The 12613-nt window shown below is 44.0% G+C and overlaps 1 protein-coding gene across 2 annotated transcripts in view; it reads left to right on the top strand.

Moving 5' to 3' along the window:
- ITGA9 (integrin subunit alpha 9) overlaps nt 1–12613 on the top strand; it is a 387085-nt gene that overhangs the window by 26113 nt on the left and 348359 nt on the right. For both annotated transcript variants that reach the window (XM_024245138.3, XM_054552331.2), the window contains exon 4: nt 3955–4078. In XM_024245138.3, the coding sequence (XP_024100906.3) occupies nt 3955–4078 (124 nt within the window). The remainder of the gene's footprint in view (nt 1–3954; nt 4079–12613) is intronic.

Below are 12613 nucleotides of genomic sequence, written 5' to 3'. Positions count from 1 at the left end.
CAGGTTTTCCCCAGGAACAAATGATGCTGGATGTAAAGATAGCATCAGGATCAGAGGCAAGCCCCTTCCCTTCTCACTCTCTCACCCTGAGCTTCCTGTGTGCAGATGACATTTTAGAAATGAGCGGGGAGGGGAATCACTTCTTGAAATAACCACTGAGTAAACTCTGTGTAGGCATTGACTGCTGCTCTCAGACTTTGGAGGACAACTCAAAATGTTCAAGTCTAATGTTGCCCCTTTTCATCAGACTTGGCAAGGCTCAGACAACAAATAATTTAAGCTTCTAGATTATTTTTGTGCAGAAGCAGTATTCTCTGTTTCTTTTTGTCATTTCCTTTCTAAATATCAGGGCTGTCCTTATCTGTTCAGTGCTTCCCATCTGTCCATTTTTTTTTCAAAGCCACAGGGTACATTTTTGCATTTACTTCTGTTGCTCTGTTTCCGATTTTTTTTAAAGTGAACTTTTTATTGAGCTGTAACACACATGCAGAAAAAGGTATAAATCATCAATGTATACCTCAATAAATTTTCATTAGGTGAACGTCCTCAGAATAACATTTTCACACCCCAGCAGTGCCTTCCCAATGCCCCTCCTGGCCACTCCCTCCTTCTCGGTTGGGGAGCTTCTTAGGGAAGTCTCATGGCATCTCAGCCTCTCTGTGATCCCACCACACACCATTCTCAGCAGCCAGGCCCAGTTGTGGCCATGCACTGTGGACCTGGATGCGTGACAAAAGCTTTGGCTATCTCTGTGGCATGTGCGAATGTAGGAGGGTTGGCAGGGACTGATGTGCCTTTGTGGCCGAGGCACCCGGAAAGTGCCATTACCCACCTCTAGGAGGGATGTGTTGTTTCCATACAACAAAAAAGGCCTTTGAAATAAAGTGTTTATTTTCTTTCTCTTTTTCCTCTTTTGGGAGGAAAAGCAATCCTTATACCTTGAAATGTGTCAGATTCTAAGAGTTGTAATCTTAGAATCCAAGGCCCTCCTTCCCCTTTCTTATGATTAATTGAAATCTGAGTTTGAACAAGTCTTGCTGTTTTCAGAGAATGCTCTCCTTCTCCTGTTCTTCTCTCACAGCCGAACTCATTTGGAGAGATTGATGGAGTTACTAATGCTTTGGAGACAGTCCCTAGGAATTTTTTTAAAATGTAGTGGTCAGATTGACATGTGTGTATATATAATGATAATCAAGGCTAAACACAGCCTTCTCTTTCTGTAATTTATATTCAGAGACACTTTGCATTGTTTTCCTACATGAATCCTTCCTTTGACACTTTGATCTCTGACCTCCCAGAATGCTTTAATTTTAGTTTAGTATGAAATGCAATATTTGGATCTTCTAGGAATTTTCCAAGATCACCCCTTAAATAGTTTATGGCACTTAAAAAATGAGACAATACACCAGACATTAAATACAGCAAAGCCTTCCTATAAGTGTCAGTGTGCAGCTGGCTATCAGACAGCACCATGATAAACATCCGCCTCTTTTCACAGCCCCTCCAACTCAGAAATACAATAAAACATGGTCAGCCCTTGAAGCCAAGGGCTTTGCTAAGTCCAAAAACTTAGCAAAACCAAAACATAACTGATTTACCCACAAATTAGATAACAATAAGTGATTCAAGTTTGCGAGCCATAGGAATTGAGTCAGAACTTTAAAAATCAATTATTTAGCAGTATGGAGTGATTATTTACTGATATATTTTTTATAGTTGTCTGCCTCATATCATTTCAGTCTATTTAGAAACCTGCTATTTTAGCACAAAACAGTGTCAAGTAGAGGAGTGAATGTGGTTTGCAACAGAAAAAATAACAATAGATTGTTTTCTGTAGTTTAATGTCATACGACAAGAGGCAGAATGTGGGCAAGCTCAGGTTTTGAGAGTCATTCTGATTGTGTCCTCTTTTGCCATTGGGCAGAGAGTGGCCTTGTCCAGGGCCTTGGTGGCAGTGGCTTGAAGGATGAAGAGCAGAGAGCTTAGAAGGCTGTGATCTTATCATAGAACGATGTCAGGGAGAACCAGGCCCCGAGAGCCCCCTCACTCACTCGGTGACCTGGGGCATTCCATTCGACCCCAGAGTGGTTATTTCAGGTGTCCTGTGGCATGTGGCAGGGGGGCTGTAAAGAGGATAAAGTCACCAGGCCTGCCCCAGGGGGTGGGTTTTGATGGCCTCTCAGGTAGGAATGAGAAGTTTTAAGATGGAAAATGCTTCATAGTGAAACAAGGAAGACTCAGAATTCCTGGATTCCAGTGCTGTTTGCAGCACTTACTAGCTCTGCCACTTAGGCAAAGCACTCTTTGATACATGGTGCTCTCGTACAGAAAATAGGAATTCTAAAGACACCTCTGCTCACCTTCCAGGGTTGCAGAAGAGGTCAGAGGTAGGCCATAAGAACGCTGAATGTTATCACTTACAAAACAGTGCGTTTAAGGGAGGCAAACCAAGATGTTAAAAACTGATTATTTTCAAAAGCAATATTTTAAGAAAATGCATTCACTGGCCGGGGTGAAGTGAACTGATATCAGAAGTGTGTAGTGAATGCCCAGGAGAAGTGGAACAGGCTGGGCAGGGTAGAGTGTGTGCCTCTGAGTAAGTAGGTTGGCTTTCCATCAGCGCAGCAGTGACATCTGCATGTGCAGAGACATGCACGGGAACTGGGGCCACTGTCATGTCCAAGCAGAAGGCAGGAGCATGTTTGGTGTGGCAGAAGGACGATCCAGGCTTACATCCTGGCTGCTGGCACTGCTCCAGTGTCTGTTAGCAGAGCTGCTCTGCCTCATGGTGTCTTGCGTAGCTTCGACCCTAGTGCTGAGAGGCTCCTCTGGAGAGCTGGCCAATGCATCTGTCCATCCTCTTCCCCAACATGCGGAGCTCTCATGCACCCCAAGACGCTTGGCCGTGAACCTTCCTTCAGCTTTCTCCTCAGAGAGGCCCTCCTTGACCTGCCTGGCGAAACCAGCCACTCCCTGGCATGAGGGAACTTTCTGGTGAGATGGAGATGTTCTGTGTCTTGCTAGGGCCTTGGTGACATGAGTGTGCACATTTGTCAAAGCTCATTTGTGCATTTTGCTATATGTAAGTTTCCATAAAAAAACAACTCTCCACACACATTTACTCCTAGTTAATGAGATGCATGCTGAAGTGTTTCTGTGGGTAGAAACATGGTTGAATATCAGCCATTCCTCCCTTCCCTGCCGTCTCCACATCGGTTCAGTCCCTTGGGCCTGTCAGCTCTGAAGCCATCCCCTTCGCCCATCTCCACTGCCCCTCCTGGTCCAGACCCGCATCATCTCTCACCTGGTGTTCGTTTGCACTTTTGCCCTCCTGCAGTCTCCACCGGGCAGCCAAATGGTCTTTCCAAACTGTCACTTGGATCATGCTTCTCACCTGTGTAAGACTCTTCACCGCTTCCCATTGCAAATCTGCTGAAGTCACAGCCATTCCCATGTCCCACTGTGGTCCAACCTTGGCCGCCTCTTTGATCTTATCTCCTTCCCACCATGGTCACTCCAGACCGGCCTTTCTTTCTCTTGAGCCTCTGAGCCTTTCTCACGATGTATCCTTTGCATTCTGCTATCCTTTGAATCCTCCCAGAACCCTCTTCCCCTCATGCTTCAGGCCTTCCCGATCTCTGGTGGAAACTCTCTTTCCCACTCCCAGATTCTCTATTCTATAACCTTGTTTCATTCCTTCCCAGTGCTCAGGACTAGCTACAATTCTCATTTGTTGATATATTTATTTCCTATCTCCTAGTAGGCTTCCAGGGGCTTGTTCCTGTTCATGCAGTTTTCTGATGCCCAGAACAGTGCCTATTATGAAGATGTGGCTTTCTGGTCCCTCTGCTCCTCTCTTCTCCCACAGAAAGAAACATCTGGCACTGACAGGTGTCTGCTTGGTGATCCTTTGGGGCCAACTTTCCTGCTCTCACCTGCTCTGTATCCCTTTAGGCCTGTGCTCATCGCTGGAAGAACATCTACTATGAAGCCGACCACATCCTACCCCATGGCTTCTGCTACATCATCCCCTCCAACCTCCAGGCCAAAGGCAGGACGCTGATCCCTTGCTATGAAGGTGAGCATGGATTGATTTTTCCTCATCCCCCTACCCATCTCATGCCCTAAGCCCACCTCCCCACCTCTGTGTACCACCAGCTGAACATTTCCCCAGCTTTCCACATGCTCATGATAGGGCAGCACTGTTTGCCCCCAGATGGTCTCTTGGTCCCCAAGGCCCTGCCCAGAGAAGAGGCAGGTACAGAGGGGGCAGCAGTCCCAGGCCTTTCCAACCCTCTCCTGACTTGGCTGCAGAGCCCATGGTGCTTGCCAAGCTTTATGAAATCTCAGGGACCGAAATTCACCAAGCCTTAGCCAAGTGACCTAACAGCTGCCTTGGTTTTCTGGTAATGCCAGGTGCTGTGTTGCCTTGGGAAACTTACCTTCTCTCTCTGGACCTCAGTTTCCTTGTCCGAATATTCAGTGGTTGGCCCAGATGATCTCTACAGCCCCAGGCAGCTCCAAGTCAGTCATTAGGCTCCCACACAGCTCCTGGCTGCACTGTGGACAGATGTCCTGAGGCCGGGGGGAGAGGAGACCCAGGATTCATAAAGCAACAGCTGGACAGAAACCTGACACTCCAAACTCTCAGCATTTCATGACATTCCAGGTCTGACTTTCCTTCCCATGTGGTCCTGCAGCCCAGGCAGATGCTGGAGAATTGGGCGCATCCTGAATGCGGTTTTAAGAGCTCCTCACCAAGGGGCACTTGGAAGGAAAATATATCCTCTCAGACTTAGAACCTTCAAATGCCTGGGCATCGAGGACAATCACTAACAGTGATTGAGTCAGTCACTATTTAGCCCAGTCGAATCTGAGCTTTAAGCGTTCAGAAAACACGGTTATTTTCTTCCGTTTGATAGCTTGTAGTTTCAAGTTTTCTCGGCCTAATTTTGGGTAAGCTGGAACCTGCTCCTTCTCTGAGTGCTGGACTATTTATTTCTGAATTCCCCTCCTACTTTATTTGGACAGAAGTCTCACTGGCTTGTGTCCACATTGTCTTTGGGCCTCCCTGGGTTTTCCTAGGTTTCAAATTTTGTGGACACTAAAAAGGATTCATGAGAAACACTATATGGACACTGGGACCCTTTTGGGGACTGAGGTGACACAGGTAGGGTGCTCTGGGAAACGTCCCCCACAGAAGAGCCAGCAAGATCTCTGCAGGAGGCACAAACCCTCTCCCCTATAGAGTGAGCCTTCCTTTGGTTTTTCTTTCTCCTCTGTATCAGCATTTGATCAGCTCTGGCTGGGCCATCTAGGGAAATGAAACTCTGGCCCTGTTTATATCTTTATTGTCCCAAACAGAAGAAAAACAAACTTCATCTTAAAAATAGAGGATGATATAATCAATCAAGAGTGGAGGGATCGTTGGTTTCAGAAATGCAAAGCGTGTGTCAAGTCTGTGTTTCCATTGCCCCAGTTTACTCCTCCTTTTTCCCAAGGAAGAAGAAGGAAAAGCCTCTGGAACAACCGGTGGGGCAGCTCTTCAGGCTGGGAAGGAGCGAGGGGCTCAGCAGGGTGATGGAGGCAGTGATTCTTGAACTATACTAGTTATGCGTAGGACCAGTACTTTGGTTTTCCCAGAAGATGACATGTTGTGACAGGGACACATGACGGTCCCTGATGATTCCTCTGTATATACCACAAGCACAAGGACAGCCCTCCGAAGAGGGAGGTGGAGCTCAATGTCCATGTGTACGCAGGTCCACGTGGCTCATAATTCTGCATTACTTTCTCTTAAGTAGCTGTGGATCATCAGTAGGCCAGTGTTGATCTGAGGTCTTTACACATTCTCTCATCTAATCTTCCCAGAAGCCGTGAAAAATGTTTGTTTCTTTTTTTTCTTGGGTCTGATTACAGGTATTTTATTTTGGAAATTGTTCTAGAAGTCACCAGTGAGGCAGGGGGAAGTAAGAATGGGAAAGGAAGGCAGCCCATCGAAGATGTACTCCTCAGCATGTTACCTGGGCGAGTGGGTGCAGTCTCTGGGGTGGGTGCTGGGGCCAGTGTGGAGCACACACCTTGAGTCCTCCTGCCTGAGGGCTGAGGGGAAGGGGCTTCCTCCATCTGGCATCCTGTCCTGCCATGTGTGTGGGCTGGGAAGGCCTCCAGAACAGAGGTGCTGGCAGGTGGCAGTCAGGCCACATCACAGGAACGGTGGTAGGAGCTGGGGGGAGACAGGTGGGATGCCCAAAGGCCACCTTCTGTGTTGTCATTCTCCTGTGACAGAGGAGTAAGCGGAGACTCAGAGTGTATGTGAATTGCCCCAGGTCACTCAAACAATAAATGGTGGAGCAGGATTTTGAAGCTAGCCTGTGTCTGACTCAGCAAACCATTTTGTGTCCTGGTAATTAATGGTAATTTCTGTTAGTTTGTTTTTTAGGGTTTCTAATTTAAACGAGAAGTAAAAGCCAGTGAACAACCCTCACAAAACAAGAAAGGGTGACTGAACTATCCCAAAAATACAACGGACTTAAAGACGGTTAAATGGAACTAGTGAAGAAATTAGCAAAATGATTATGCCCCTGCCCAATCTTCCTTCCCATGGGCGCACACACACTTTTATATGCTAACCCATTCATTGGCCCAGGGTGGGAAATAAGGGATGGATGGGTCTGGCATGTGGAGTATTGGGGTATAAGAGCAGCCCCTTAGAAAAATGGGGGACTAAACTGAAAGTTTCTATAGTTCTTGGCCCTGTAAGAGGAGAGGGGTAGAAGATGCTGAGTTTTTTTCTAGAAGACTGGACTGGACGGGTGGGGCTGGGAGGATGCCGGCGATAGTGAGAGGGCTCTTGTCTGTGCTCTGTTGGCTTTAGGCATCTCCACCTCCCTGTTTTGTGGTTTAAACTAGACCTACTTTGGCTTTTAAGGTCACCATTATTTCCCCAATGTGGAGAAACTCAGTAATGCAAGTTCTCTGTTCCAGGTTAGGGGTCACATTATGGTTAAAGACAATGGGAAGGTTTTAAAGTTTGACAGGACCTTTCAGATACCACCTAGAGCAGCCTCCTGTCTTTCATGAGGTCCAGAGAGGTGATGGCCTGAGTTTTTCTTTCTAATCTGTTATTCACATGCCACACAATGGAGAGGCAGAGTAGCTTGGTGGCCAATGCACAGATTCTGGACCCAGACTGCCAGAGTTCAAGTCCCGGTTCTGCCACTTCCTCTTATTAACAGTGTAATCTCAGATGGGTTATTTAAGTTCTCTGTGCCTAACCAACCTCAAGGGTCTATGAAGAGGACTGAGTTAATGCTTCTAAGTCCTTAGAACAGTGTCTGGCATATACTTGCTAATATATGCTAAGCATATATATATACTAATATGCCATGTACAACATACTGTATTCTGAGCAAGTGTTTGTTAATCATCATAAGGTGACTGACTTGTGTATGGGGAATAGAGTCCACTTAATCTTAGTACTTGTTAGTTGCCAGATAGACAAAACCCAAGTGACACAGTTCCAGCTATCAAGAAGCTCCCCATCTACAGGGGAAAACAGAGAGGGGACATGGTGTTTTAAAAGTGGGAGGGCCATGTGGAGAGAGAATTTCCTGCCAGTGTGTACTGCTGGAGCCTGTCCCCAAGGGCTTGAGCTGCATCCAAGTGCAAGGTGGCATTATTTCATTTTACACATGGAAAAACTGAAGCTCACTTAAAGTCTGCAGGCTGTTGAGACTACAGAAGAGAGGGATGGTGGAAATTTGAGGCTGGTCATGGTGGCGGGCACAGGGCAAGGGAGGAGGGGGACGGCTGCCTCTAAACCCACTTCTTGTGGGATGGTGGAAAGACCGTGGAAGGGCTGTGGGTTGAGGACGGCTCTGCTGTACTTCTGCCTCTTTGGCCTCAGGCCTGTCACTTGGCCTCTCAGTGGGAGTTGATGCTGTGATGCCTCCACTGCATTTACCTCTTTGGGTTATGGTGAGGAGCTCCCGAGAAAACTCAGGTGAAAGTGCTCAGCAAGGCCACCCATTGTTCTATAACTGTGGCCTCATTGTAAGTCTCCATATGGGCCAGCTGTGCTCCCTTTACAACATTAGAAGGTTGGTTTGATTGCAGAGACTCTAAATATGTGGGGATCTTTCCAAAATGTCTCAAGCTTCTGAATTCTTAAAAAATTGGTCTCTGGTTTGGCACTAGGACGTGGCTTCTCAGGTGCTTCCTGTTTCTGGTTGGATGGGAAAAGCTACCAGAATATCCTGTTGGAACCAGGAAATACAGAGGAAATGGGAAATAAAGATGAATTTATTACATAAACTCATGGAGCATATCCTTCAGTCAGTTTAGTTTGTGTTTGTCTGATGTGAGAACATCATTACCTACCATATGTTCTTTGGTTTTATCAGAATGTGTGAGAAAACGAGAGCTTTGGTGGGACGATGTATGGGGAAAACTACTTGTAAATTAAAGGGCAAGCACTATAAAACATTAATTACTATTAACCAAGCTATGATATTTTAGGACTCCGAAATGTTAAGTCAATGCCTGTGAAAAAATCAAGTACAGAGATTTCTCTCATCCTTTGCCCTTGAGACCACTGAGGCAAGAAGCCGGAACTTAGCAGAAGTGAGACTGCAAACAAGTTGTCTTTTTATTGTGACAGAAAAACCTCATGAGTGTGGAATAATTTGGGAGCAGCGTGGCAAATTAACAAAGCCTGTTCAAGATTAAACTCTGAGAAAGAAATGCAAGAGGTAATTATGATGCCATCATATGTTAGACCTAAATTGTGGAATCTGGCTTTACTCCTCACTTATTGCTGTGATTAAACCTATATGCTCCTACTTTCTGACTTGGTGACCTTAGGCAAGCTCCATGAGCCTGGTGCCCTCATCTATAAAATGGGGAGATTAAGATCTACTTAAGAGGTATGTGAAGTATAAAGTGCCTACCACAGTGCTCAGTGGAGAGTGAATGCTGCTCATTGCCTTCAATTAGAAAATGTAATTGTCTCAGCCCAAAATCTCCTTAAGCTGATAAGCAACTTCAGCAAAGTCTCAGGATACAAAATCAATGTACAAAAATCACAAGCATTCTTATACACCAATAACAGACAAACAGAGAGCCAAATCATGAGTGAACTCCCATTCACAATTGCTTCAAAGAGAATAAAATACCTAGGAATCCAACTTACAAGGGATGTGAAGGACCTCTTCAAGGAGAACTACAAACCACTGCTCAAGGAAATCAAAGAGGATACAAACAAATGGAAGAACATTCCATGCTCATGGGTAGGAAGAATCAACATCAGGAAAATGGCCATACTGCCCAAGGTAATTTACAGATTCAATGCCATCCCCATCAAGCTACCAATGACTTTCTTCACAGAATTGGAAAAAACTACTTTAAAGTTCATATGGAACCAAAAAAGAGCCCACATCGCCAAGTCAATCCTAAGCCAAAAGAACAAAGCTGGAGGCATCACACTACCTGATTTCAAACTATACTACAAGGCTACAGTAACCAAAACAGCATGGTACTGGTACCAAAACAGAGATATAGATCAATGGAACAGAACAGAGCCATCAGAAATAACGCCACATATCTACAACTATCTGATCTTTGACAAATCTGAGAAAAACAAGCAATGGGGAAAGGATTCCCTATTTAATAAATGGTGCTGGGAAAACTGGCTAGCCATATGGAGAAAGCTGAAACTGGATCCCTTCCTTACACCTTATACAAAAATCAATTCAAGATGGATTAAAGACTTAAACGTTAGACCTAAAACCATAAAAACCCTAGAAGAAAACCTAGGCATTACCATTCAGGACATAGGCATGGGCAAGGACTTCATGTCTAAAACACCAAAAGCAATGGCAACAAAAGCCAAAATTGACAAATGGGATCTAATTAAGCTAAAGAGCTTCTGCACAGCAAAAGAAACTACCATCAGAATGAACAGGCAAGCTACAAAATGGGAGAAAATTTTCGCAACCTACTCATCTGACAAAGGGCTAATATCCAGAATCTACAATGAACTCCAACAAATTTACAAGAAAAAAACAAACAACCCCATCAAAAAGTGGGCGAAGGACATGAACAGACACTTCTCAAAAGAAGACATTTATGCAGCCAAAAAACACATGAAAAAATGCTCACCATCACTGGCCATCAGAGAAATGCAAATCAAAACCACAATGAGATACCATCTCACACCAGTTAGAATGGCAATCATTAAAAAGTCAGGAAACAACAGGTGCTGGAGAGGATGTGGAGAAATAGGAACACTTTTACACTGTTGGTGGGACTGTAAACTAGTTCAACCATTGTGGAAGTCAGTGTGGCAATTCCTCAGGGATCTAGAACTAGAAATTCCATTTGACCCAGCCATCCCATTACTGGGTATATACCCAAAGGACTATAAATCATGCTGCTATAAAGACACATGCACACATATGTTTATTGAGGCATTATTCACAATAGCAAAGACTTGGAACCAACCCAAATGTCCAACAATGATAGACTGGATTAAGAAAATGTGGCACATATACACCATGGAATACTATGCAGCCATAAAAAATGATGAGTTCATGTCCTTTGTAGGGACATGGATGAAATTGGAAATCATCATTCTCAGTAAACTATCGCAAGAACAAAAAACCAAACACCGCATATTCTCACTCATAGGTGGGAATTGAACAATGGGAACACATGAACACAGGAAGGGGAACATCACACTTCGGGGACTGTTGTGGGGTGGGGGGAGGGGGGAGGGATAGCATTGGGAGATATACCTAATGCTGGATGACGAGTTGGTGGGTGCAGCGCACCAGCATGACACATGTATACATATGTAACTAACCTGCACATTGCGCACATGTACCATAAAACCTAAAGTATAATAATAATAAAAAAAAGTAAAAAAAAAAAAAAAAAAAGAAAAAAAGAAAATGTAAATTTTCTAATTAATTTTCAAGCAACATAATAGTATTCTTAAATATTCTCAGAACGTGTCTAACATGTCCTGTTTTAGTGACTAGATAATGAAGGGTAGAAAGCTGGATATTCCTAAAATGATTTTAAGAGCCCTTGGCAAGTTATAGTTTCTCAAATACTGTTGACGATCATATTGGCACAATTTGGCTGGAAGTGTTTCTTCCCTCTTTTTGTAGATGACCTAAAACTAACTCATGCCATGTTTAAATGTTTTTAAATTTGGGATTGTTGAAGTCTGAATTTTACTGTGCTTTAAAATTGTGATGGAAAAACTTCCTATCAATTCCAAAGATTTCTGTACCACTCTATTATCAGGGAATGACTGGCTTTTATTCCTAGTGTGTGTTTGCATTTCCTAGGACAGTGATCATTTCCAGGGAAGGAAATCGATTACCCATTCAAAGGTGAAGATTTTTTTCCCGTTTAATGTTAAAAGTGGTCTCCACAGGGCATAAAAATCGATGAAGGTCCATTTACAAATGAAAAGGAATTGGGGTTTTGTTGTATTTTTGTTTTGTTTTTGTTTTGGAGAGAACCATAAAAGACTAAGTTGATCCATTGAAAAATTCAAGAACAAGCCTCATAAATTTTTATTAAATAAAGACCTCTACATTTACATAGGATTTTATGGTTTCCAAGGAGCTTTAATAAACATTATCTTATTTAAATAAATACAGCAAATTAAAGAAAAGAGGATGCAGTTGTACATTATGGCCAGTTAAACAGAGAGGGATTCTGAGGGGGAGGAAGGGAGGGTGGCCCCAGAGGACCACCAGGGCTGTAAGAAGGAGGCCAGAGGTCTCCAGCAGGGGCTCTCTGGGGCTTTCCAGGTTTCCTTGGAGCCAAGAATTTTAATCTTGGGCAAACCTATATCCTATACTTCAAATGTGTTTCCATGTATTACATGGAATTATAGACTACCTAAACTGCATCTTTTGTTCCTCTCAGAAAAATTCACAGATTCAGATTCACCTAATATTTATTGAGCACCTACCTGGTGCCAGGGGTTGTGCTAGGCACTTAACATTTTTGATCTTACTGAGTAATCATATCATTCTCAGATAAGTGTTCTTATCCTTGTTATACAGATGAGAAAACTGAGGCCCAGGGAGCTTGATGAAGGTCACAGGCTTATTAGTCAGAGGAGGGGTTGACGGCTTTTAGGTGTGTAGTAGGTTTCTTTGAACAGCTACCTGTTCTGTTGGGATCCTGGTTTTCTTGGTGATTACTGGGTGCTGTGGCCTATCACAGAGAAAAAAAACTCATATATTTTTTTCAATGGCATAATTTTATGAATTTTTGGGACACTACACTATAGACTTGTTAAGCTGTGTTTCAGTTTTGCAATTATAGATACACTCTGTAGACAAGTCCCAGTAGGTACAGAGGGCAGACGTGGGTCCTCAGACTGATAAAATGTAGCCAGGAGACCAATCTGCTCTAGTCTGGAGTGGCTGCTTACTGGGAACATTTGGTTTCAGTATCTGCACAGCAGTTTGACTGTCCATGCTTTGGTGCCAGTTATTTCATGAGTCTTTTTTTTTTTTTTGGTTATATAGATCAGAGGTTTCTATGTTGCCCAGGCTGGCCTCGAACGTCTAGCCTCGCCTTTATG

The sequence above is a fragment of the Pongo abelii genome, chromosome 2 (assembly GCF_028885655.2).
Source record: "Pongo abelii isolate AG06213 chromosome 2, NHGRI_mPonAbe1-v2.0_pri, whole genome shotgun sequence".
In the NCBI taxonomy this organism is placed as follows: domain Eukaryota; kingdom Metazoa; phylum Chordata; class Mammalia; order Primates; family Hominidae; genus Pongo; species Pongo abelii.
This window is presented reverse-complemented; position numbering and strand designations above follow the sequence as displayed.